The sequence below is a fragment of the Meleagris gallopavo genome, chromosome 3 (genome assembly GCF_905368555.1).
Source record: "Meleagris gallopavo chromosome 3, MGAL_WU_HG_1.1, whole genome shotgun sequence".
In the NCBI taxonomy this organism is placed as follows: domain Eukaryota; kingdom Metazoa; phylum Chordata; class Aves; order Galliformes; family Phasianidae; genus Meleagris; species Meleagris gallopavo.
In genome coordinates, this window is record NC_139406.1 from 56,553,508 (window position 1) to 56,581,359 (window position 27,852).

Consider the following 27,852-nt stretch of genomic DNA (forward strand, 5'->3'; position numbering starts at 1 on the left):
GGTGAGGTGGACTCTTTTGAGTGGTGAGCAACAACAGAACAAGGAGTAACAGGCAAAACTGGAACACAGAGAGTTCCATACTAATACAAGCCTTCTTTACGATAGGGGTGACACAGCACTGAAACAGGCTGCCCAGAGACACTGTGGATTCTCCTTCTCTGGAGATATACAAAGCCCTCCTGGACACTCCCGTGCGACTGCTGCAGGGAACGTGCTTTAGCAGGAGGGTTGGACTCGATGGTCCGTTCCAACCCCTCCAGTTGTGTGATTCTGTGACAGTGGCAGCTTTACGGGGGTGCAGGTGCCTCTCTGTCCCGCTCCCATTATCCGAATTTTCCCCCTTCCCCAGTCTCTCTCCTGCCCCTCCTTTGTGCCGCTTCCCGGCACTCGCAGTATTCCCATTCGGCAGCACCGCAAGCCCAGCAAGCGGCCCAAGCACAGCCACCACAATCTCCCGCCAGGCGGGGCCAGCCCCGGCTCTGCAGCGCCTCAGCGGACCCGCCCCCCCCTCCCCTGCGCGCAAGGACGGCCCTACGAGCACAAGGGCGCCCCCGCCCGGCGGCATAAGCCAGCCCAGCCCGGTACGGCGCGGAGCTCGGGGTGGGCCCGGCGCTGGCGGCAGTTCCGGCGGAAGGAAGACGGCAGGGCCGTGTTGCGGCGTGGGCTCGGGATGGTGCAGGACCCGCGGGGACAGCTGGTGGCCGAGCTGCTGCTGCGGGCGGGGGCGGCGGGTGGTATCGTGTGCCTCTGCTCCCGCGCCTTCGTGGAGTGAGTGGCCGGGGGCGGCGGGATAGGGGGCTGAGCGTCTCTCCAGCGGGCTTTGTAGTGCTGCCGTTCTTTGTCCGGTGGCCGTCAGCATCGGTGTTTGTTTTTACAGGGATCGGAAGTTATATAAGCTGGGATTGAAAGGATTTTATATCAGAGATGACGATGAGAGTACGGGTAAGATAATTGTACGGTATGGTGTGGTGATGCGTGGAGTGAGCTGTGTGTGGGTATTGGGTGCGGCAGGGCCGCATCGCTTTCACGTGTGTCTGCTTCTAACTTACCTGTGGCATTTGTCGTTATGCGCACGTCTGGTGGTGCTTGAACAATTGCTAGCTGTGCAGGCAGGGATTCCACAACTGGTGGGATGGCTGGGGAGCACCGAGTAGGGAAAGGAGAGAGCCTTGGGCTCTGCTGCTCAGCTACAGCCAAAACACAGCTGTGTTATCAGCACAGCCGCCAGTCCAAACTCAGTGCTGTCCGGACTGCTGGGAGGGGAGTTAACTGCGACCCAGTCTGATGTTTGGGCTGTTGAAGCCTTATTTTTACTTTTGCTGTTGTCTTGCACTCTTGTTCTCCACTTGTTTTTACTCCCTCTTTTTGCTAAAGAAGTACTTGTGTAAAAAGAGCCTGAGAGCAGAGCCGTTCTGCAACTAAGGCCTGATGTGAAAATGTATCCCTGCTGCTTTTATAGGGTGGTAAATGCAGCATGGTCCTGAAAAAGATACATTAATACAGCTAAATAATGACACAATTAAAAAGTTTGGAATTCATGGAAGTGTTAATATTGGGTTATTTTTAAAAGTATATATACATATAGTATATGTATATAGTATATATATATAATGTATAAAACTTTGTATTTATGTTAATGTTGGTTCAGTGAACTAGTGCAAAAGATGAGAAATGCTCAATCTATTAATAGTTTTCAGGTACTTGTAATCTTTAAATGGGAAAGGAAGCTGGAGAGGTAGTATTTGTTACAGGATTTGCTGATGCATTGAGTTATAGGGGTGCTACAAGAAAGAAGGGAACACTTTTTATAAGGTGATAGGACATGGGGAAATGGTTTCAAACTGAAACAGGTGAGAATTAGGTTGGCTATAAGGAAGTCTTTCACAGTGGGGATGCTGAGGCACTGGAACAGGTTGCCCAGAGATATGGTGGGTGCCCTGTACTTGGGACACTCAGGGTCAAGCTGGAGGGGACTCTGAGCTAGTTGATGTAGCTGTAGGTGTCTCTGTTCATTGCAGAGGAGGTGGACTAGATGATTACAGAACTGGAAGATTGTATTCACTCGATGTCATTTGTTCACAGGAGAGGAACAAGGATCTGAGCGGGAAAATGGTTGTCCCAGTGTGACATTGGGAGTGGACATTGATTGTGCTCTGGACCTGGAAGAAGCTGAACTGGACTCGGAGGCTGAGCTTATGAAGAGCATGGGGTTACCTCTTCACTTTGGTGGGCACTCAGCTCACAGGGACTTTGTGGTAAAAATCACTGTGCTTTATTTTTTCTGTTTACTTCCTGTTTCAGAATGTAGGGGCATGCCTACTCCTTAGTTACTTTTGAGACTGCAGTTTGTGGAAATGTATCTGTGTTGCCTCACTCAGGTTTTCCAGCATTACGTGCTGTCCGTGCATTCACGTGCATTGCTGTTGCCTGTGCTGCACCTTTTTCTGCTGATTGAAAGGTTTCCTTTTCCAGGGCTGTCACTCTGACACTTCACCTGAGCAGAAGAGTGGCTGCTTGTTTAATAGCTTAAAAACGATTGGGACAAAAGGAAGAGGGGAACCAGAAAATTCTGTACAAAATGAGTGTATATGAAAAGAGGAATGAGTTACTTTGGACTTGATTGGAAAAGGCAAATGAGTGGAAAACTCAGTTGAACTGGAAAAATACGTTGCTCTCTGTCATGCAGCATCTTCTGTGCTGTGATTGTTCTGACTCCTTGGTCCGTGCAGTCTGTAAAAATTGCTTGCTGCTTGGGCTTGGCAGGGTCAGGCTGTGCTTTGTGCTTCTGTGTCTGTATTGCTACTGCTGCTAGGAGGAGCTGGTTTAAAGCAGTAATGCTCGTGCTGTGCTGCAGGACAACTAATATACTGCAAACTGAGCGTGTATCTGCTTCAACCGTCTAGGTGTAGGGAGTAATAGAAAAAGTTAGTTCTTACATTCCCCTTGTAGCTGATCAAGCCAGTCTGTTCCAAAGGACAGGGCTTGAGCTTGGGTCCTCTGCTTCCTGCAGCAAGCAGCTGGGCTTTATGGATAGGCTGAAGTTGTGCGTCAGTGGGAAAAAGGCAGTGAGGTATTCAGTACCTGCTTCACAGAGTACAGGCCTCCCTAGAGGTGAGAGTGCCTTTATGCAGAGCGCTCTGTGATTCTAGCCTGATTAATTTCTCAATAAATAGGAGGAGCTTGTAAATTGTTTTACATGATGACATGTAAATAGACCTTCCAGACATCAGAATTGATGCTCGTAGTATGCATATATGATTTGTGCGGCTATATAGTAATAGTGCAAATAAGTCAAGTGAGAAGATAATGTGTATTTCTAGATTACTGCTAAGTGTTGTGCTTTGCACCACATACATTAAGGTGACGTTGTGAGAAGTGTGACTGGAACTTTAATGCCCATTCCCTTATGCCAGCTCCTTGACAGGTTGCCTTATGCATTTGTCAGTGCAAGGGGTTGCAGCCATGTGAGTTGTATTCTCTCACCACCACCATCACGCTTTTACCTGTGAAATTTAATTGGACAGTTTATTCAGAAACTTGGCAGATTTATCTTCTGTAACACTTTGTTGCTCGGCGTGTTTTGCTTACAAGCACAGGAGAAGATTTTTGTCTTCTGTTTCATTGGACAGCTGTAGTAGTTTGAGTACATGGTAACAAATGAAATGGATTAATTGCAGAAAGAGACACCTGTTTGGATAGGAATCTTTTTCCTGTGTTTCTCTGAACTCTCTCAGCGATCACTGTGGGATGGAAGGAATATTTCATCAGTCATCTTTAGCCAGGCATAAGTTGATTCTGTAAGCAAGATTTACAGAACTTGCAAATAAAAACATATTATGTGCTAACTACCCTAATAAATCACTTGAGCAGTGTTCGCTTGACACCTGCCTGGCCAGCAATGGTAAGGGTTCACCTCTGTGGCACCCCAAAGAAGTCCTTGGTGTTATTGAATAATACTCTTGAGCTAAACTCAGTGACTCTATAGTTCCTGACTAATCTTCCCATAGCATTTTATGGTATTTCACACTGATGTCTTTCCTCTTAAATCACTGAACAATTATGAACAACTTCCCAACTGGAATTCTACCTTTTCCTGGTCCTTTTTGCAGATGTGCTCACAGCTGTTATTCACAGCTTTCTTAGAATTCTCTGGCAAAATGACAGGGTCCTATCAGACCTGTATAACCCTTGGCCCCTTTTGTGGGGAGAAAGCTAAGAGTGGAGTTGCAGAGTGAGGGAGGGTTGCAACAAGCAGAAATGTGATTACAGGGAGGGAAAGAAGGGACTGCCTGCATGTTGTGGATTTCTGAATATGTTTATCCTTTATATTATAGGCAAAAGAAAAATATAGAAAGAGAAGTAACATGAAGTTTATGAAAAAGAAAAAGAAGAAGAGAAAAGAGTTACAGCAAAAACACCAGGATAAAATGGAGCAGAGATGCCAGGATCACACTTGTGGTGATCATAAGCAGTCCATCTCAGATGAGCCAGCCTCAGCTACAGAGCAAAGTGCAAAAAACAGCCAATCTCAGATTGCAGGTGAAGGGAACTGTGGAATTTCAGAGAGTCTCGTTAATGAAGCCTTACCCATTGAACAGAAATGGGAGAAGTACTGGAACGAGTATGGAGAGGGCCTTCTTTGGCAAAGCTGGCTGGAGAAGCATAAAGATGTCTCATCACCTGAAGCCATGACAGCATCTGAGCCTTGGAACAGTCCAGACACCAAGGAGGAGTGGGAGCAGCATTATAGTGAACTGTACTGGTATTACTGGGACCAGTTTCAGTACTGGACAAATCAGGGGTGGACGACGGAGAGCTCACATGCTGACAGTGTTCAGCTGAATGGGGTTATGCAGGAGACTGATCTTTTGCAAGAAATGAACCTGGTCAGCCCAGAGGCTGAAGGCAGCAAAGTGCTGATCTTGGAGCTGTCTCCTTCTCACACCAGAAGTGAGGAAACACTCACTTCAAGTGTTGAGGCCCATGATGAGATAATCTCTGGGATTTGTAATTTAAACCTAAATTTGGATGCGTTGGAGCAGAGCAGTGCACTTTTAACAGTAACCAATGAAGATCTTCAAGAACACAGTTCATGTAACAGTGAAAGCCAGAGTCCCTGTGTTTCAAGCCAGAAGGAACCATGTGATGGAGGAACCAGGAAAAGGAGAGCATCTTGTGAAAATAGAAGTATTAACCAGTCAGGTAATAGGCAATCAGCTAACATTAATTCTTCTACTATAAGTGGTTATATATAAAAACCAAGACCTTATATTTATCACATTGTTTTTAAACATAGACTGAGTATTTTGTGGAAAGATAGCATAATTAATTCCTTTTTCTTCCCTCTGATTCTCTGGAACATCTCTCTTCTCTAGGCTGTATATTAAATGTATTCTTCATCCACAAGTGATTTTAACACAATACACACTTTATACATCTCCCAAGTGTACCACAAAAAGTGATAAAAGAGCACAGTTGGTGCTTTACTGGTTTATTAATTAGTTTTAGTATTGCAGCTGTATCATTCAACCTCTGTTTCTTTTTTTTACTGATAGTCTAAGATTAATGAAAACTCAATTTGATGTTTTCATGAATCTGACAAATATAAGGACAGGGTTTTTTTAGAAATATCCCCAAAAAAGCATTTTCACAGTTTGGGTTTGATTGTTTTTGGTGGTTCTGTTTTGTTCTTCTATTTAATAATGTAATACTTAAAATTAAACTCTTGTTCTGTGTATGGTGTTATTGTGGACCAGCCGACTTCCAGAGGTCCTTTTCAGCATTACATTGTCAATTAGGTACTGAGCTACAGTTATCTTTACAACCCCAAATTAGTGTACCCACATCAAGTGAAAATGCCAGTTCACAAAGGAGTATGTTGAGAGGCAGTGTTGTGCCTTATGGTGCTGGAAGGGTTTCTATGAGGGAGATGAAAAAAATGGACCAGTTCTGTGTGCAGGGAAAGGAGGTGGCTATCCTGTTTGACCACAGATTTTTCCTGCCAGAATTGCCAATAATTAGCAGTGTGACAGCTTTCCTGTCAGATGTATGGTTTCTCCTGCTGAAGATGAAAGATGATGTGAAATATGAGTGAAGAGTCAGCAGCTTGGGAATTCAGTTTGATGAGGTCTCTAAGTCCATTGCTTGTGACCTCCTAAGGAAGGAAGAAGCAGGTGTGCCCCCATCTTGATCTTACATTAGAGTTGAAATGAGAGATACGAGAGGAAAATCTTTCTTGCGCTGGAGACAAAGCTTAAGAAGAAAGAAGAAACTTTGAAATTTGTATCCCACAAGCATTTTATTAGTCCTGCTTAAAATTAACACTGTAGTGTAACTAATACTGGAGGCTTGTGTTGGCACGTTGTCCCCCAAAGGCAGGTAAAGGAATGTGTGGTTTAACACCTTTGCCTTATTTGTCAGATGAGGATATGTGAAACAACTGAACTGTTGCTGCAGATGCACTTTAAGGATGGGAAGTTCTGAAATTTAACATGCAAAAAGATTTAAAATAAGTTGTATCTTTTTAGGTTCCCAGGAGTCAGGTAACTCATGTAGCTTAAATGACAAAGAACAGTTGCCGCTTTGTGATCAAAATGAAGATGAAGGAGAAGAAGAGCCCCCTGAAAACAGGTGTGCCAAAGTCAAGAGAAGGTAAGTAGTGAATTTTTTTTTCTTTTTTCCTCAAATTGTTATTTATAACATCTGTTTGATTGAGATTGAGTTAGAAGTTTTTCACCCAGATGGTGGTGTCACATTTGAACAGGTTGCCCAAGGAGTTGTGGATGCCCCATCCCTGGAGGCTTTCAAGGCCAGGCTGGATGTGGCTCTGGGCAGCCTGGTCTGGTGGTTGGTGACCCTGCATACAGCAGGGGGTTGAAACTAGATGATCTTTGTGGTCCTTTTCAACCCAGGCCATTTTATGATTCTACGATAATCTTCCATTGCTGCCTATCACTTTACCTGGTAGTAAGTGAAGGATATTTCTTTGCTTTATAAAGAATATGTGACCTGGATGCCAAGTTGTGCAAGGTGACAATACCTTGTGTCACTGAAGTATATTATTAGAGATTATTATATTAAGAGATTATTAAATTGGGTGTGATGACTCATTTATTCTGGTTCAGTTAGTGTAAAAGGTACTACTTAATAACTTGTATTGCTTAGCTAATGTGTTGCTAATAAAGTGCTCGGTACTGTGACATTCACAGAACAGTTAATCTCTGCCTTGTCACAGTCTTTTTCTTTCCTTGTAGTAAATCTGCAACCACAGAGAGGATGGGAGGCTTTTCGTTCCCTCTCTAATAAATCCAAAAACACACAGATGAAGGGATGAATGCAATTATCTGCTAATGATACTGCTTTTGCTGTAACATTTTGATATTGCTGTAGCATTAGTGATGGATAACATAGGTAGCATCATAGGTGATGAAAGTAATTTAGAAATAGGGTGAACGGACATTTTGTCTTCATCAGTTCCGCATAGGGCTTGGTATTAAATGTTTTGAGAAATCATTACAAATATTTGGAATATCGTAACTCAGGGGCATACTGAGTTGGGTAAGAAGAAGGATCTGTTCATGCATATAAATATATATATATAAATAGGTTGGTGTTATCTGCCTTGTTTGATATCAGCAGCCATGGGGGAGTTATTGAAATGCATTTCTAAATGGTTTCAGTGCAGGAGTTTTAATGGCATTTCTTTAAGAGTGGGTAGGTTTTGTGGTTGTTTTGGTTTTTGTAATTTATTATTTGATTGTTTGGAGGGGGAAAAAAAAAATAACCCCCAACTTAACTTGTTGTCATCTGTGTTTTCTCCTAGCCATGAACTGGATGTGGATGAGAATCCAGTGGAAGATCCCGAGGAAACCTGTTCTATTTTGGGCTTCAAGTGTGGTGCAGGACAAAAGTAATTGCTTATGAGGAACTCAGGGTTTCTTCACAGCAAGTCAGCTCTGTTGATACTATTTTAGTATGCCATTCATTTCCATTCCAATTTTGTTGAACTTTTGGAAGATAATTGGTGAAGTTAATTTTTCTGCAGTAAGCTTTAGCAGTAGAAATGCAGAGTTAGACAACAAGAAAAGTGCTTTAAAAGATAAGCATAACTCATAGGGTACTTGCAGTTACATAACTGCAAACAACTGAGTAGAGAACTGAAATCTTGGTTAGCTAGTTAAATTTGAGATGCTTAAGGGCTCAAAACATTGATGGTCCTCTCAGTTTAGAGTCCTGTGAGCTTAGATCGTAATTTGTAGATGTTTCATGTTGAAATGAGGTTGCTTTACATTAACTATGTTAATGAAGTATTGCCAGGTTATTCAGGTTCAGTGAATTTGCATTTTCAGTAGCATATCCTAAATGTTGGTTATCAGTGCCTTAGAAGCAACATCATAGAGCACAGGTGGACTGTAGCTTAGGTATAGGGCTCAGGTGACACATTTATTACATACATAAGATTCAAAGAGGAGTATGTCTTGTAGTTGACTCTGTCGCTACATGTATGTTAATTTTAAATCTTCAAAATTGTAAATTTCCCAACTAAATTTTTTTTACTTTCTTTTATTTCAGGTATGGTGGAATTCCAGATTTCACTCACCGAAGTGTTCAGTACCTGGAGAAAAAAGCAAAACTCAAGTCCAAATTTTTGGACATGCGTAAACCAAGGAAGAGCAAAAACACACACATCTTCTTTACAGAAGAGCCAGAAACATCTTGCAAAAAAAATAAAACTCTAAAGAAGGTGGGCATACTTGTTAAGTGTTGATGAATTGCATAGGTGTCTGTGCTCCCTTAGCTGTTGTTATATTATGCAAAAGAAATTTTGCACACACAGGTGATTTCTTTTTCATTTTCAGTCTGATGCTAATATTCTTTTTTTTTTTCCTTTCCTCTCCTCTTCCTCCTGTTTAGGTGAAGAATAGTTATTGTTAGGGTGGGTATAAAAAGGCATTGGTGGATGCCTAGCAGTCTAATAAAAGAAATGTGAGCTTAATATCATACATGGAACTATGTACGATATAGGTGCATCATTCCTTTAAAGATATGTGTAGGTTTCTGTACTTACTAAAAGTATTTCTGATCTTAAAATAAGTATGAGTACATTTGTTAGTGCTGGAATTTCTGTGGTGGGGGGGGTAGGGTATATAATCAACATATACTGGGATGCTTGGCATTCCCTAATACTTCACTGTAAAACACTGTTTTCTGGTGACGATGAAGAATGTTGTATTGAACTCTCATCCCATTGCTATAATTTGGGATCAGGAATTTGGCCATTGCTTCCTTGTACCCGAAGCCAGTGAGAAGAGCTGTAATTATGTGAAGGAGAAAAGAAGTTATAAATTTCCTCAGTCTTTCTGGCAAGCAACTGCACTAGGCCTAGTGCCACCCAGAGTAACTGTAATGTTAAAACTAAGCATCTGCATATACCTTTGAAGAGAGAAACTGACACCTGTCCATTGATCGAGATGCAGTGTAGAGTTACCTACTGTGCAGCAGATTTGATGCATGTACCATTTGGTGCAGCCTGGAGGTGAGGCAACTCAATCTCTCCTTTGCACCTAGGTGGTATCTGGTTCCCAAGACAACTTGTTATGAAAAAATGTGCAAAGGGAGCAGAGCTAAGGACTCATATGTTATAACTGGATGTTTTTTTGTGTGCTTATTTGTGGATGTTTTCCTTTTTTCAAAATGCACGTGGTGGAGAATGTATCCATGGCAGGTGCTTTTGAACTGCAGTGCTTTTAAACTGTCCTATTTGCACCTGGTTTCCAATTCATCTAACAGTCTGTGATACATTTCCATTCCAGGTGGAAGCGTTCCTGAAGCAGGTTAATGAGCCTGTAGAGGAAACCATGTACCAGAAAGTCTCTCCTCTGGGTAAAGTCGAGGAGTCATCAACAAGCAGTGACTCGGAGGATCAGGAAAGTGTCACCACTGCACGGAGTGTGAGATTCAGTATGGAAACTCCTGAGCTGCTGCCTTCCAGCGTGGTTGGTGGTAAACCTGGGATGAGTAAGCTGGAAGAGGTGATGGATGCAACAGCAAACAGTGCTGGATGCCAGGGAAGGGAAAAGCCCGAGTGTGGCTCTGGAAGGGTGCTGGTTCCTCTGGACATACCAGATTATCTCCAGGCAGAAATGGAGGATGTGAGCCCAGGTACGCCTGTTTCCTACAAACTGAACATGACTTAGTAGTGGGCCTGCTGCTCCTCTCCCAAATTACTGTGTTGTGTGGCATTTATCTATGGTTTACCACTTGGACCAAGAAGGTCTCTTTGAATAATTTATAGCTGTACTAGTGAAAGTAGTTTGTTCCTGGAGCACCAAAATCCCAGGCCTTGCCTTTGCTTTAGACAGTAATTCTGTATAGGTGAATAGTGACTGTTGATCTAACGTATGACCTAGTAGGTCATGTCTCTGATTAACACCTCTTTTTCCCCTGTGAGAGCTATTATGTCAGGTAGAGGCAAGGAATGTCCACTTTTGGATTCACATATATTCACAGATTTAGGAAATGTATGTTGTTTTAAAAAAAAAAAAAAAAAAGCCAGTTATAGTGTGAACTTACTTATTTAACCCTCTGAAAAACAGAAAATAAGATTATTTGGCTTTCTGCATAGTTAATCCTTTCCACAGTAATCCAGTTGTGTTATAATTATGTAAAATTCTCATCTAGATTGATTCTTATTCCTATTTAGTACATAAGCATTAAATTGGTGTCTGATCCACATTTGCTCACCATTTAGAGCTTATTTCTATCAGCTGAAAGTCATGTTTAGCCTGAAATATTATCATTTTATAACTGTGACAGATGTTTGATAGATTACTTTATTCCTTTGCTATATAGAATGTCCTTTTTTAACTTAAACTACTAATCTGCATAATCTGGCAGACAGTATTAAAGGTCATTTAGCAGTGTTGCTTAACTCGAGCATTTCGTATCTTGACTCTTATCTACCAGCCAGTTATATTCATAGCCTATGAAGACAGTTAGTTAACTTTTGCAGCATCTTCCAGTTGTAGATGAAAAAAATACTGCAAAGAAGAAAGAGAGAAAAAGGAGGAGAAAGCACAAGATTGCATTGGGAGAAATACCTCCTGAGATTGCTGCGGATCCTGAGCTGATCAAGTACTGGGCTCAACGCTACAGGCTGTTCTCCCGCTTTGATGAGGGGATTAAACTAGATAGAGGTAGGTGTACATAGTACACAGGGTTCTGACTTCGGTGGCATAAGGGGTACTCAAGCCTGTGACCTTTCTTACAGCTTATTACTAATTCTTTTGTTGAAAGGAGCAATACTGAGTGCACAGTCAACGCACCGACAAACAAAAAAGCTTTGGGACTTTTGTTCCCCAGCTTCTAGCATGGCACACCACTCTTTGTGCTAGTCGTGATGCTTGCTAAGGATTGTAGTGTCCTCAAACAGTGCTTGGTCAGGACTTTCTCAGAAACTCAATGACTTTTTTTCTCCATAATTTTTTTTTTTTTAGTTTTTTAACTTTAAAGTGCAGTAATGAATGTAATTTTGTTCTCCTAACATACACAGTCTTTCAGCAGTCATTTTCAAGGTTACATTTTTCCATGTTATGTGGAAACCACTTCCAGATCATCAGTTCATAGGTAAATAAGGAGTTAGTATCACCGCCCTTTTTGGTAAGATTTTTCTAAGCCTTTCATTTCTAATACTTTCCCATATAAACACACAGATTGTTTGGCAGGCCAAGCATGACTGTAAGGAAAATAACGTGTAGGATGTGAGAGGATATATTTCTGTTTTTATTTGTGGCAGAGCATAGTTACGACATGTATAAGATTTTTTGCAGATGTATTTATGTACTTGTCCTTGATAAGCACCAAGTTCAACAAAGCCTTCATTGAGAATCAGGCGTATCTATTCACATCAGTGAGACTTTGTTTGCTTAGCAAATCACTGGATTTATTAGAGTTTATAATCTTGAAAGCCTGTATTTCCTGGTCGAATGTGTTAAGCCAAAATTGCTGGGATTAATGCTAAACCTTCAGTTGTTTGTTTTTAATTTAGATGAAATAAGTGGTAAAAATACTTTTCTTCTCTTCCCTTTGCAGAGGGCTGGTTTTCTGTTACTCCTGAGAAAATAGCAGAGCATATTGCAGTCCGTGTGGCTCAATCATTCAACTGTAATACAATAGTGGATGCCTTCTGTGGGGTTGGAGGAAATGCTATTCAGTTTGCTTTGACCTCAAAAAGGGGTAAGTAGGCATTGTGTGCAGCACATTGTTTAATTTCTTCAACCTTTTTCCCTAAAATAAGGGAAGAAAGTTAAGAGGAAGTTTTTTAGGAGGAAGTTTTCTGCTCAGAGGGTGGTGACACACTGGAACAGGTTGCCCAAGGAGGTTGTGGATGCCCCATCCCTGGAGTCTTTCAAGGCCAGGCTGGATGTGGCTCTGGGCAGCCTGGTCTGGTAGTTGGTGAACCTGCACATAGCAGGGGGGTTGAAACTAGAGGATTGTTGTGGTCCATTTCAACCTAGGTCATTTCATTCTATGAAAATTGGAGAAAAACTGCTTTCCAATTTAAAGTCAAAGTTGGATTTACATTGTACATAATCAGTGTTAGTTTTACTTGGCATAGTAGCCAGTCCATAGGATGCTCTGAAGATTGTTGTTAAAGGTTAAATTCTGTTTGCAGTGCCAACCTGCAGTGACACCAGAAAGCTGCTGCTTTTCTCAATAGTATGTTAAGGCTAAGTACTCGAAAACATGTTTCATGTGAACTGTACTTAAAACATTGGAATAGGATCACCTGTGGGTGCAGCAGGACCTAATACAGAAAAGCAGTGATAACTTGATATTAGTGTAAGTTCTTGTTTCCAGGTAATGAAATTGCAGTGAATCATGAGAGTGCTTTGTGTAAAAACATTGACTTCTTAATCCTCCTCTAGTTATGAAACACTCTGGTAAAATACCAGCTCATCGAACACTTCCAAGTAATTTCTGAGCAAGAAAAATGGTAGTTTGTGCTGCATTAAGTTTGGTAGGCTATGATGCGTTCTATAAACTATGTGAAATTTAGGAAATATTTATATGATTATATACTGCCATTGTATCATAATTCTTGTACTACGTTGGGTGTTTTTCAAACTCAATTTTCAGTCTAACGTGATCAGGCACAAGGTAAACATTAATCTTTGACAAAGGGAGAAGAATGGGTTTGCAGTTTGGCTCTGTGTAAGCTGTTAGGCTCCTGCCAGGAGAGGAGATAGGAAGACTTCCTTCCTTAGGCAGACAGCCTTGCCTGTCCTATGCTTCAGCTGGGGAGTATTTTAGTAGATGTGTGATTCCCAAAACTTTTAACAGCATGCTGAGGCTTCCCACAGTCTTGGCTATGGTGTTGCTGTCACTTTGGTGTGAATGCATGGAACTTCTGCTGTAAAGTAAAGGACCTTCCTTTCCCTCTGAGGAGCTGGAGCTTCATGTCTTCCGCTACCTAGAAAATGAAGTCATTGCTTAGCACTTAAAATGAAATTATGGATGTGAGATGTATCTAGTTGCTGCAAGAGAGCATTGTGAAACTTCTGTTTGGTAACTGGGTGGCATCCATCAGTCAGATGCTTTGTGCATTTTGCAGCCCACATTACCTGTGCATTTCCTCCCTTGTTCCCTTGCAGTGATCGCTGTTGATATAGATCCTGAGAAACTCAGCCTTGCACGCAGCAATGCCGAGGTGTACGGCGTGGCCAACCAGATTGAATTTGTGTGTGGTGACTTCATGGTGCTGGCTGCTGACCTGAAAGCAGATGTTGTGTTCCTCAGCCCTCCTTGGGGTGGGCCTGACTATGCCACTGCTGAAATCTTCGACATCCAAACTATGATTTGCCCAGATGGATATCCTTTCAAAGTTGCGTGTCATCATGGGTGTGATTTTCAGTCTTTTATGTTTTTTTTTTCTTCCCTGCTTTTCTTGAGGTGGGCTTTGCCATGTCCAGCTGGCTGACTGAAAGTGATGGCATCTGTATGAGGTGCTACAAGATATGGTTTAGTAACTTAATGATAGTAATGATGATAGGAGAACAGTTGGACTAGATGATCTTGTATGTCCTTTCCAACCTTGTGATTCTATGATGTGAAATTCAGCTGACGTCACAGTTGTCTCACATTTTTTTTAATTCTCCCCCCAGCCTCAACTATAAACAATTGACAACCTAAAATTAAATGCTTCTATTATTTTTTATTTAAAGGAATAGTTGTCATAAAGTTATTCTTGAAGAAGAAACTTCAGAAAATGTTCGTATCTTCTAATTTAAAGTATTCATTATTTTTGTTATGTGATTTTATTTAAAGAAACAACCCTGAAGTAATCAACTCACATGGTATGTGCGTAGGCAATCATTAGTTATGTGAGCTATAAATTTATTTTTTTTAATGAAAGCTAGCCTTGCTTAAAATACTTATATCATTATTATAACTCCTGCTCATGATGTGGGAAAACAGAAGAATACAAGCAAAATATCAACTCATTTAATTAATGTATAATATTTCATGTTAGTTTATTTACATTGGTAGTGAGCAGCCATTCATTTAGGAAGGCATGAGCATAACAGTCTCATCAACTACAAAACAGTGGTGTTTTTTTTTGTCAAATAATCTCTAAATGGTAGCTATACTTCTAAGGGTAAAGAAATCTATGGCTGTGTGAGAGGCAGTATTATGCAAAATGATTGAGAAAGCAGGTATCAAACCAGTGTACTGACTATAAACTGCAGTTCAGCTTCTCAAATTCTTTTTTGCAATTCAGTTAAATTTTCTAGGTAAAATGAGTGAGTTGGTTGGGGTTGTTTGAGGTTGTTGGTTTTAAAAAAAAAAAAACAAAACCAATAATGGTGCAATAATGGTGTTTCTGCCTTTCGTACTAATTTCTGCATTTCAGAACAATATCTAATTACATAGCCATTACATTATTGCATAATAAGCTTTCAAAATGAATAAATATATAATAGTTTCTCCCTCCCTGAACTTTTTTTTTTTTTTTTTTTCCTTTACTGGCTTCTACATTTGAAATTTTCAGGCTCTCCAAGAAGATCACAAACAACATTGTGTATTTTCTACCTCGGAACGCTGACGTTAACCAGGTATGTGACTGGAAAATGGCTTGGTAACTACCAAAACCTCAACTTGCTTAAAACACAGGTAGTATAAGCACAGAGTTAAGGTTTTTAAGTCTGTTCAACTGAACGTGTTTGGTTGTTTGGTTTGTTTTGTTTAAAATTTGAACCTTACGTTAAGTGGTTTCTGTGTTTCTGGCACTTCTGGCATATTTAGAAATGGGGGATAGTAGATGATTTTCATTATTTTGATACTATTCCTTCATAGAGCAGCAGACTGGAGATACTTACAGACAATCCAAATATAGTGTATTTGTGTGCCAGACCGATACAGTCATATAAAAGGAAAAAGGTATTTTAACCAGCTCATACCATCTCATAAATTCTGAGTCCTAAACCTTTCTGGTTTTCCATTCATGAAGGAGTTGCAGGAGATCACTGTACAGCCTGGTATCATTAATGCCATTGCTGTCGTTCTCATTAGCATGTTAGTACAGTCTCAAGCAGGAGACATCTGTCATGCTGCCATACAGGTGTGTAGTTACCTAGGGGCTGCTTGCACAGCAGTGATTGGATTACTTAGATGTAGTACTGACTTGTTAAATACACAGTTTATTTTACCAGTTCAGGGTAGTTTTTTTTGTTTGTTTTTGTTTTGGTGCTAGAAATGTTCATTAGAAAAGTACTGTAACTGTTTGGTTGTTGTGATTGTTGACATGGAATGTCAAATACAGTTTCTTCTTCAGTGTTTGAAATTAAATATGTCAGTCTAGTACTTTTTTTATTTTGGAAGTAATTAGATGACTGTAACACTTCCCCTGGGTGTCTGGTTTAGTTTCCTCTGTATATTTTCTATGCTAATTATGTCTTGTAGATTTTAAGCTAAGACGGAGCAGTGAGATGTTCTCCTCACTTGCCTTATGCCACAGAACTTCACAGGTTTATTTCCACTTTTCCAAAAGCTTTGTCTAACATAGAGCAGGTGAGGTCTTCAGCCAGTGCCTGCAGACATGGTTTATGGCAAATGGACAGTATGAGAAATGGGCTGAAATTCTCATGGCGTAGCTGTTAGCATGCTCTACCTGTGTAGCACCTGTATGTGGTTGCGTTAGATGTTTTGCTGCCCCTACCTCTTGGTCCAGTTGCTTCTGATTGTTGTTCACATGCTCTGGATGTTCCTTGGTGTACATCCACAAGTTCTCCTTTACACAAATTGCTGAAGAGTAAGTGCTTTCGCTCAGAATTGTGGCTATGTGGTCACAGCTTAGTTGTAAAAGGAGATGCTTGGATTCAGCTCAGTTTTCCCATCTATAGGATGTTCTCACAGAAAGAAAGCAACTCCTTATGCTTTCTCTAGATACTGTGCCAGTTTACGGAAAAAAAGGTCTAAAGATTGATTATCTGACAGTGTGGAGAGAGAATGTGAATCTAACTTAGTGTTGTGGGAAATTTAGTGTTAGTACTTGCTTGGACAGTGGTGGGTTGTACTTGACCTTCCTAACTATGATCGTAGTGGATTCTCTGGTCCACAGAAGACTATGCAAAGGTTACAGATTTGGCTATCTTAATCTCTGGTTGTATCTGAGTGACATTTCTGAATGTACCACTACTGAAATTTCAGGACTGTGAATCTCTAGAGGAAAGGAAGATATATCTTCAAGGTTCCTTAATGGTAGGCGTGAACAGTTTTTCTTCTTAGTTTCTATAAGGTTTTGCCCACAGTTCTGATCCATTTTACTTATCTGACGGATTGAAAAGAATAGCTCCTGTCCTGACAACCTTGGCAAGGGTGCAGAACACCACTGCTAGTGTACCGTGGTATAGCTGTGCTTGTAAATGTAATCCGTAAGCACCAGGGGCCTAGAAAGGTTTGATGAAGAAAATATTTAACATTTTTTGCAGGAGATTAAAACCTGAGATCTAAATAACTTCGATAAGGCAGTATTTGCTGAGAGATTACCTGATGACTTAGATTTGAAACTTGCAAGGTTCTTAAGTTTCATTTATGATAGCATTGCAGAGGCTTATCAGATTTGCCTGTTCTGTGTCCTTAAAAGTTCTCTTTTTGTATACATGCAAATACTTTAGGCTTTCATGTATCTCTGAGCTCCCAGAAGAGGCAGTCTGGCATGTTTAGCACGGAAGGTGGCAGTTGTTAAATCTTCAATACTCTGCCTCTTGTTTTTTACTGACTGCCTGAATCTACAACCGGAGTGTGCTTTGCCAGTTAAAATTGATTTGGAAGCTGATTTAATTGTTGTTGCAAAACTCCATGCAGATGTTTATACTGACTGTAAGTCAGTGTAGCAGTGCAAGTTGGCTTGTCTGACAGTAGATCTCAGGTTTGTAGAAATAGATGCCCAGCAATTGGAATCAACCTTAGAGCTAAAATCCTGCTTTTCCTTTGATTAAGAGGGTGCAAATTTATTGGAAAACATGCTTCTTTTTTTTTTTTTTTTTTTTTTTAAGCATTAGATATGTTGGATAGTGTGACTTCTTGCTGTGAAAGCAGGTGGTTGTTGACCTCAACTGCTCTGTTTCTGAGGGCACTGCGTTCATTGCCTTCCTGGTAGATCAGACCTGCAACCTTGTTCTGTATGGCTTTATTCCAAAAGTGATGTGTACTATGCCTGCATAGTACTACGACTTTTCTGAGTCAATTTGGTCTTGCAGAGAGGAGAGAGGATTTCTTTGGCTGAATCCTCTTAGAAAATTCAGTGAATTTATGTGGAAGAGCAATCTTCTGTACTTCTGCCTCAAGAGGGAGCATCGAACCAGTGAAACACACTTGGTGTGTTTACAAGCAATAGGAAACTTTTCTCTTGGTTGCATCCAATCTTCTGGTTTATAAGCATGTGCTTGATTCAAAATATATAATGCATAGGTCCATTTTTAGCTTAATCAGTCTTTCAGAAATGTTCTTTCTGATTAGGGAATATTCAGGAACCATTATATATATGCGTGTGTGCATGAAGATATAGTTCATATTTGCAGCTCATCCTTGCCGATACCTGTTTCTTTGCAGCATCTTTACCTTTAAGTCTTCTTTTCTTTTTTTTAAACATTCTTTGTATCCCTATTAAAAAAAAAAAAAATAGTTTTAGGGAGAATTGGCTTGAAGGGCAGAATTGTGAGATTTATAGATATTACCAGTTGAGAGTGTTTTAATACTACTGCAGTTCTGGGTGAAAATAAGCTTTTATTTGGCTGCCAGCAGTATTTTTGGAAAATGGAATAAAAAGTTTGACCAGCTAAGAATTCTTTCAAGGTAGGAAAGAACTTGAGATCACTATCTCAAATAGACATGTACATTCAAATCAAAATTATGCTGTAGCAAACGTAAGTGAAAACGTTTGGTAAACGTTTGGGTAGTTGAAAACTGTTTTTACCTTCTATGAGAAGAATTAATAGTACTAATTTAAGCTGATAGTAGTTAAAAATAAATAAATGAGGATATCTGTGCCTTGGCAAAATTCTGATGAAGATACATTTCCTACCCTTGCTCTGTGGTTAATAGGCTCCATGAGCAGCAGGAAACCTGAAGTCAGGGAATGTCCAACCTTTCCCAACATCCTTGTTCTCAGCTGGTTCATTTCCATCACATCAAGGGAAAGAAAGGAGATACCTGCAAGAGATACTATGTTTGTATCTTCAAACCTCAGCTAAGCCTAATCAAGACTTGCATGAGTGATTGGAGAAGCAAGCTGGTTGAGACTGATTAAATAATGTCTACATTCAGGAAGCTGTGCTAAGCCTCACTGTGTACTCACCTCAGGGACTGGCATTTATCCTAAGTATCCTGATTTGTTGCACTGCCTGTTTTCTTCTCTTCTGTATCTTAATATTTGCAGCAAAGATGGAAGAATCTGGGATTTATTGTAGGAGCTTCTTTGTAGTGGTTTCACCTCATTAGAGAAGGCATACTGTTGTTGTGTAGGGCACCAAAACATATAGAATCCTCCTAGATATTCACACACTAATGCAGTGATGCTGCAGACTGTTCTAGATGACATGGGTGCTGTTGCTGAGGTGTTTGTCCTGCTACTGGTTGTCAGGACAGGGTCAAGCTGTGTGATGCCTTCTGAAAAACTGCTGTGACATATATGCTGATGGTATAAGACATTAGCACATCAGCATCTCTACCAGCCTAGCCAAGCACAGCAGCTGGAGCAGTGGCGAACATTGTGGATTGTTGCTCACCCTGCCCATTATCAATTGTTGCTCAGCTCAAGCTGTCTTTTTGGGATAGAAAATATGTTTTGGTCTATCCAAAGTCCGGCCTGTGACATAAGAAAAGCACTGTAGCTCTATAAAGAGATTTGGCAATGTTTGAAAGCCTTTCTCCATGGGTAGATTGGTTGAAATGATCTCTTCAGGAGGGAAGTGGTAGTGTTGGCTCTGTGCTGTGGGTTACAGCCACAATGTTGTGAAGTCATGTCACAGACCTTGCTAGCGTACTACACGGGTTTTGTACTGGCAGACTTCAGGTCAGTATGGGATAGGGTAGAAGAAAAGGTCTAATAAATTAAAAATAATTAATAAAGGAAGTATCAGGAATTTTTCTAAAATGGGCTAACTTAAAAACAAAAAACAAACAAACAAAAAAAAACACCAGCCCTTCAAAATTCAAGGCAATTTCACATTCAATTTGAGTATAGTTGCAGTTTCATAAACAGGAACTGTTTTATTTATTGAAAATGTATTTTCCTCTTAGAGTTGCTATTAAACTTCTGCAAAATTTCCCCATTTTCAGCCAGCAATTTTTGGACATAAAAGTAGAATGGCATAACAGAGGAAGAGGAAGAATACTGCTTTTTTGGTAATATATTTCCTTTAAAGGTCATCTGGTTCAACTCCCTTGCAGTTACCAGGGTCAGCTACATCAGGTCACTCAGAATTCTCCCTAGCCTGACACTTAGTGTCTCCAGGGACAGGGGCATCCACCACATCTCTGGGCAAACCTATTCCAGTGCCTTACTACCATTACTGTAAAAAGAACTTTTTCCTTTTTCCTTCTATGCAATTTAAGTTTCTCCTGTTCTAATTTGAAATCATTTCCCCTTGTCCTTTCACAACAGCCCCTGCTAAAGAGTTTGTCCCCTTCCTTCTTATAGCCCCCATTTAGATACTGAAAGGTTGCTATCAGCTCTTCCTGGAGCCTTCTCTTCTCCAGGCTGAACGGCCTCAGGTCTCTCAGCTTGTCCTCATAGGGAAAAGAAGCAGGAGGAGTTTTTGCCTGTCCTTAGGACTAGAGAATACCTCCAGGGTCTCAGCCTGTGCAAGATTAAAACCAGGTTCTGTCTCTTAACTTTCAGTAAAGGCTGTTTGTTTGGTTTTTTTTTTTCCCAAATGTAGTCAAGGCTGTGGTTTCAACCAGCATTCTTTATGGCCTCATCCATTCCTCTGGTCAATGTCTGCCTTCTTTGAACCTTGCGAGAAGGAGTGGTCATGCAGCACTGAGGAGAGAGTGGAGCATGGGACAGTGGAGATGATGTGTCTGGATGCAGTACTGGCATTTCTGGGAAGATGCACTGTGTGAGAGCAGCTGGGTTGGGCATGGTGCTGCATTTTATAGCTGAGCAGGAGAGAGACCTGATGGGAAGTGATAAACATAGTGCCTTAGCAAGGTGTTCATAGGTACATAATCTTCCATCTATGCTATTTATCATGTTCTCCCACGTGATTACTACTAGTTAATGGGAAGTAAGTATGTTGGCATCGTAACTGTGATCAGCAACCTCTCTCCGCTTAAGCTATTAGTGAATTAATTGTTAGCAGCCCATTGTGACTCCATCAATCATGAGCTGACCTGCCAGCAGTCTGCCTGATTTTGTATTGATGTGTAACATAGTCCTGCTGGGAAAGTCTTACAGACAGCATTTATTCACTGTGTACTGTGTTTTCAAAAAATAGGTGGTGTAGGAGACAAGCAGAAGATTACATTTGTTGTTACGTAGAGTTGTGTTGCGTGTTCGTTTGCTTTTTAACGTGGTCGCTTTTCAGACTTCTTCCTGTTTCTATATTGGAAACTGACACCTGGGTTTGGGACTTCAGCTATGCCTAATTAAATGAAATCACTTCTCAGTCGCAGGACATTTTGCTATCCTAAATGGTGGTTTCACATATCTGGTTATGTTTCAGATGTTATTACTGTTTGGTCTGTATCTAGTGCTTAGAATGATTTGCTGGTCCTAAAATCAAGCAAAATGCTCTTGACTCTGATAGCGATGAAAAGAATGCACATTGTGCAGATCCTTTTTCTTTTCTTGCCTTTGTTTCCTCAATATGATACTCCATTTTTGGAAAATCAAGATTGAAAATGAAACTTTGATTTTGTCTGCAAATCTTGTGCCTAGATGGTAAGATGTTTATTATGCTTCACGTTTTGAAAGACCACCTGTGTAGTCTTTTTAGGGTCCTTCCAACCCGAGCCATTCTGTGATTCCATAATAATACATTTTAGAGATTTTGTATGGCATTTTGTCCTTGTTAATCTGTCAGGCTTCACTGAGCCCTTCCAAGGAAAGCTTGCACTAGCAGCTTGCACATAATTAAATTTGCAGCCTCCAGCAGTTTACAAACAAGCATGGTGATGGAGAATTTGTGTTTTTCTCCTCTGAATGTTGGTGGTTCCATCTGAGCAGTCATTGCCTCCTTGCTGGGCTCCCTTTGCTTCCCTGCACCTCCCATTAACATGAGACGCTGCAGTGTTGACAGATGTATTCTGAGGAGTGCAGTCATGGATTTTTGCAATCTGGAGATTTCTGTCCTGACTCTGCCTCTGGAATTTATGCCTATGTGCCCATTAGAATTTTGTCACCTTTGGGTTTTCAAATATATTTTTTTAAGGAGTCAATTGAAATTACTCTTATTAATCCTGGATTTAATGCTTTAAAGTTATTTATATATATGTGTATGTGTGTGTATGTATGTGTGTGTATATATATATATTTATACATGTAGCATGTGGATATTGTGCTCTCAGGTATCCTTCAGCAAATGCCACTTGTTAGCAGAGGGAGTGACATTCACCTCCATTACTGAATAAGTATTCTGTTTGGACTTCTAAGAGAAATATTTAGTAAATAGTTCAGTTTTATATGAATGAGCAAGTTGTACTTATATGTGCCTAGTTATATAAACTGTGCTCCAAACTTGGGATTGGGTAATCCAACGTAATTTCAGTGTTGATATATTAAGTTGACCAATCCAGTCAATGTTTCTGAGGAGTTAAGCAGCTATAGCTTCAAAAGGTATTCTCTTACACTTTTTGCAAGAGTCATTTACAATAAAATAGGACAGAATTAACATCTTCCTAGGAAAAAAAAAAAATAAATGGGTTGCCTTGCAGTATTAACTGCTTTTAGAATTTCAAGAAGGAAAAGATAAGTCATAAAATTAACATTCTTGATCACTTGCCAGTTCAGACTCTCGTACTATTTATAAATTGGCCTGCTTCTGCTTTTTTACTTAAGTGGCAGGTTCCTCTTTGACAAGAATGTGGAATTTTTTTTTTTCCTATCACCATTATAGTGAAGGATGAATAAAACTGCTCAGACTTTTGTTTTTATCTGCAGATAAAGAAAGAAAAAGAAAAAAAAAAGGGGGGGGGGAGGGGAGGAAAGGAAAGTAAATGTCTGTTTTAGATAAGTGTGATCTTTCTGGGCAAGTCAATAAAGGTTCAAGGTATAATTTAGATTAATTTGTTATTTCCTCTTGATGGTAGGCTGCTTTTTTACTTGCAGTAAAATAGAGGAAGCTCAGCATGTTTATATTTAAACCTGTGCTACTGAGTGAAGTCTCAGAGGAGTTCAGAAGTGGCAATAACGCAAGCCGAACTTCACGTTTTAGCTGACAATATCACAGACATCTTGGTTTAAAGATCAGCGCAAGCCTACTGCGGGCCTGCAGCCCTTCTGTTTTTTATTTTGTTGATGTGGAAAGTTTTCCAGCATCAGACTGCAGAACAGCTTTGCAGTAGCAGTCAGGAGGAGGGCTGCGGGGAGCAGGCCCGCTCAGGAGCAGCGCACCATGGCAGCTGCCTCCCGACTGCGCGGCCTGCAGCAGGGAGCAGTCAGTCATCTACCGTCTGCCAGAGCGCTGCTGGGCGCGGTAAATATGAGCAGAAGGGGACAGAGAGGGTTGTGTGCTCGAGTCCAAAAGACAAAGTCCACAACAGTGTTTCCTTTGCAGTTGTCAGTTGTAATCATTAAGCACCGAAGGTGCTCACTGGGCTCTGTCAACAGAGTGTGAACGGTCTCACTCGAGTGGCTGCAGACAGGCCCTGCGCTGCCCCACAGGCGCTTTACCTCATTCTTCAGTGGTTGCTCAGCTCCCGGCTGCCTTACCGTCAACAACGTCTGAGATTCACCTGCATGCAGCAGCAACTTTTCTTTTATTGTTGCAACATGGAAAAAAAAAGAACAAAAAAGATAGTATTTTTGAAAGCTGTTTGGTTTGGGGGCTGCATATTTTTTTGTTGTGATGTTTTTGTTTTGGTTGGTTGCTTTATTTCCTTCCCCAACTCTTCAGCACAACCTTTATGCTTCCCAGTTTCAGGATTTGTTTTTACTCTGCCCACAAAACTTTGCATCTTGACATGTAAATTTTTGTTTTGATGTTTTGACATTCAGGATTTTGGCTTGCTTTTTGCTGTCACCATTACCAGGCAAGCATCAGGGATGCTTGCACTCCCGGTGCTCTGCAAACCAGGCTGTAGTATGTCTCAGCATAGTGTGAGAAGTGTAATGATTCTTTATCTTTAGTTTTCAAGTTCTCCTGTTTTCTTGGCTGAGTGGATAGGGATGAATTCCAGGTCCCAAGAAAGCCACAGACTCGCTTCTGTGGATAAAATAGGAAACACACAGAGGACCGGAGGCATTAGGCACCAGTGATATCAGAGCAAAGATGTTTACGTGACATGAACAGAAGTTTGGGGATTTTCCTCTTTACCTGCACATTGATTGACCTATTTCTTGTTCTTTTGTTTTTCAGATCGCTTCCTTGGCAGGGCCAGGAGGGAAAGTTGAAATAGAACAAAATTTTCTCAATAACAAACTGAAGACAATAACAGCTTATTTTGGGGATCTGATAAGGCCTGACCTCTCCTGAATTTCACGTACATTCTTCCAGACACAACCTCCTTGGGTACTTTACTTCATAAACCTTTGTACAACTGGCTTGTCCAAAATGACGTAAAGCTGTTTTCTGCTTTAATTTCTGTTCCGAAAAATGTTATGTTCATTGCCAATAAATGTTTTATAAGAATTCTGGCAAATTTCTAAAACTAGAGCAGCTGTGAACGTAGAAGAAACTTTCTAACACAGTCTTGCAAGATCAGCCAGTTGAAAGGGACCTGGGGACTTCATTGCAACTCTGATGTGTGCTGCTGCGGTACTTACTCCATTGTGGATGTTCAGGGTGTTGAATAGTTTGAAAGACACCAAGTGTCAAGAACTGTCTGTGCTGACAAAACATGAGCACCTGAACATAACATGGACCTATGTGGTATGATACACGCTGCCAGGTGCCGCTGACATCTGGCTTCTCAGGCTCCCTGCTTGCCTGGAAACCTTCTCAGGTTTCTTCATGGTATAATGGCCTACACATTTGCTATAGTGAGTTCTGCAGCTTGCTGCAACTTACAGAGAGAATAGGGTGTGTTTGTGGCTGGCAACAGGGCTGTACCCTCTCCTTTGCTATTTATTCTTTTTCCCCCTCTTACAGATACTGAGGAGAAACCTGACTGGAGGTTGGTCCCAGTAGCTTTACTGGAAGAGTTACGCGCAGGTTTCATCCTCTTTTGGACACCTGCTCCTCATGCAAGCAGCATGGAGCAGCAGAGGGAGCACTAATCCCCAGTGGGAATAATCCACTCCCAGTCTGGGTTTTGAGGGAGAACAGTTGCCTTCAGACATTTCTTCAAGCAGAAAAGGACTCAGACAAGAAGAGAAGTGTCTGTAGGGTACAGACATGAACTTCTCGCTGAAACACGCTTACAGAAAGTATATGAGATTAATCTTGATAGTGCTTATGAGGTAAGAGTGTAGGAGTACCATTTTGAAGATGAAAAGATTCTCCTCTACTTGGAGTGCAGCAAATCATGATGTTGAAGGCAGCAAAGGCTAAGCGCTGAACCATGGATCTGTGCTGATGAGCAAAGCTTTGTAGAATGACAGCATGGAACAACGAAATGAGAGGAATTTTCTTTAAAGATAATAAAGATATATTTAAATCTTTAAATCAGTTAAGAGACTAGGGTTCATGTATGCGGGTTGTTAAAAATATATGTGCAACTTGACTCATTGCAAGTGTCAAAATGCAGTAGAGAAGCACCTAGGAAATAATTTTCCAAAATGTATTGTCCTTCCAGTACCAGACAACTTCTGAAGTGTTAAATGAGCATTTCCTACCTTCACATGAGGTGTAATGTTTTGACTATTTAACTTGCATCACTGCATTATTTCCACTGTGCTGAAGAACTGCTGTGATGGTGCAGGCCCCCATGCCAGTATTTAAAAGGAGGTAGAAAGAGGGGAAACTACCTGCTCTGCAGTGTTTCCTAAAGAATGGCAAGGGGGATTGTGTACTGTACACCTACTTCTTCCTCAGAAATGTGTTGGATTTGCAGACAATCCTTTTGCTATGAGGAGGAAGAGGAGAGGGGCAAGTGCTGATATTACAGGTCCAAGCCTACTGCAGCAGTAGCATGTAAATGTAGTGATGTTATTAAAATTCCACTCTGAGCTAATTTAAAAAAAAAAAAAAAAAAAATTACAAGGCCAAATGAAAAATAAATGTATACTCAGTATGTTATAGTTTTCTGTACACTGAAATTTGACCACATTGGGCCTGCAGCTGCTTAAGTTGTCATCTTATTTTTTGGTCCTTCTTCTTTCCCATAGTTAAGAATAACTTTAGAAGCATTTTGAGATCTCACTAACACCACTCGTTTCACCTTGTTTTACCGCTTGTTTTATAAGACAAGTGGTCTGATTTTGTTCAGCGTCCAGTTTTCAGGAAGTAGAAGCTGAAATATGACATACAAAGTACAACACTTACTGTTCCAATGATTGCTTCCAATTTAGTGAACTTAATGATAAAAATGGAAGTCTAGTTAAGGGCTTTTCCTGAGCCTGGCAAGCATGTTAAGAGTCAAAAATGGAAGAATAACCTTGTTCATGCCTGTTCTTCTGTGTTAACCAAGAAGTGCAAAAGAGCTGTGTTAGCTGATTGGTTAATTTGTTTTGCATATCACTTGAAGTCAGAATGGACTCTGCTGGGATGGTTGCTGCCGGTTTTGTGCTCAGTGCAGTTTCCCGTGGTGGAGAGTCACTCAATTAAACCTAATGGACTGACCCTAATAAAACCTTAAGCCTTACATACCTCTAAGAGCATTCACTTCATGGATGTCAGTAGTTTCAACCAACAAACTCTTCATAGAGGACAGCATCAGTCGTTATATGAGTTTCTGTAAGGTGTTGTTCTGCTTTGTATTTTGGAAAAAAAAATGTAACGTGATGAAACAGAATTAAATTTCCGGTGTTTTAATATTGTGTTGAGTCCAGTAGTATTTTGCATATCACATAGCAAATTGGTGTTAGGCTAGCAAGAAGTTACAATGCCAGTGCGAAGTAAATATTCATAGAGATTTAGGCTTGTACTGACTTTAATCTGCCAAAGAAGCTATGAGAAAAATGCGGAGTATTTTTTGGAGGCAGACTACTATTTGTAGTAACTACCATAAAACGTGTACTTTTTCACTTTCTGCCATGCTCCCAAGGTTCTGATTTCTCAAGTTTATCTTAATTAAATCAGTCATTAAACCAAGCCCACTAGTTCCTTTGTTTCTGCTGGCATGGAGTGACGAAAAACACAGCTCCAGCAATCAGACTGCAAGGTGCAGAGCAGCGGTGGATCTAATGGGATGGGAGCAGGGCTTTGGGGCAGCCCAATTCTCCTTTCATGGCAAGAAGCTCAGTGCCACTGAGGCAGCCGCGTTCGTGTTATGGCAAGAATCACTGTGCCGTGACGTTTTAACGTACAGGTTTTAGAAAACCTTCCCCAAGTGTAGTTTCTGAAATAACATCTGGCTCTGTATGCACTGCTCAGGGGTTACACAAACAAATTAGTGTGACCTTGGTAACATTTAGAAGAGGGAAACCCCATAAATAGCGCAAAGAAAACTTACTTGCAGTAACTCACTGAGCAAATCAGTAAAAATTGTGTCATATTCATTTGGTTGGCTCTCTGCACCTGAATCTGCCCACCCTGAATAACAATGAGGGCAGTCCTGACCCAGCATATGAATTGATTGATTGATTGATTGATTGGCGCTGGTTCAGCCTTTCCAGCACTGGAAACAGCATCCCTGCCCCTGGAGTGTCTTGTTGGGGTTCAGAGCACTGAAAGTTGATTTTCAGTGTCAAGGAAGTTATGGGTTGCTGTATGAAACCAGGACAAAGCTATTTGGGCAAGTGTATTCGAGTGAAGTAAGCCTACAGCACACTGGTTTTGTTTGTTTTTTATTTCATTGCCAAAAAGAAGGTGGGGAGGAGGAAGCAGCAGCAGAATAAATGCTGCAAAACCGGGCTTGAAACTGATGCAGAACTAACTTTGCTGTTACAGCTGCCAGAAGGAGAAGCTGCTGAGCACTCCAGCCCACTGAGTCAGTAAGGAATGTTTCCCAGGCACGTGCCCTGTGGAGATGCTTTGCTGGTTCCGTTCACTGAAGTCCCAAAAATGCCCCCAGAGTCATACCAAATAA

The 27,852-nt window shown here is 40.8% G+C and overlaps 1 protein-coding gene across 4 annotated transcripts; it reads left to right on the plus strand.

Moving 5' to 3' along the window:
• The first annotated feature begins 559 nt into the window (after positions 1-559).
• Positions 560-26,636, plus strand: TGS1 (trimethylguanosine synthase 1). 4 transcript variants are annotated; one of them, XM_085221129.1, is made up of 14 exons: positions 560-768; positions 878-942; positions 2,083-2,255; positions 4,335-5,202; positions 6,528-6,651; positions 7,823-7,909; positions 8,572-8,743; positions 9,813-10,161; positions 11,022-11,195; positions 12,091-12,234; positions 13,653-13,899; positions 15,050-15,113; positions 24,081-24,233; positions 24,813-26,636. In XM_085221129.1, exons 1-13 carry the CDS (start codon positions 671-673, stop codon positions 24,195-24,197), a joined length of 2,682 nt encoding a protein of 893 aa, XP_085077255.1. In that variant the 5' UTR covers positions 560-670; the 3' UTR covers positions 24,198-24,233; positions 24,813-26,636. The 4 variants fall into 4 exon arrangements, with proteins under 4 accessions (XP_085077255.1, XP_085077254.1, XP_085077256.1 ...); XM_085221128.1 differs by having other exon boundaries at positions 24,081-26,636; XM_085221130.1 differs by having other exon boundaries at positions 13,653-13,882; positions 24,081-26,636.
• Positions 26,637-27,852: the final 1,216 nt, after the last annotated feature.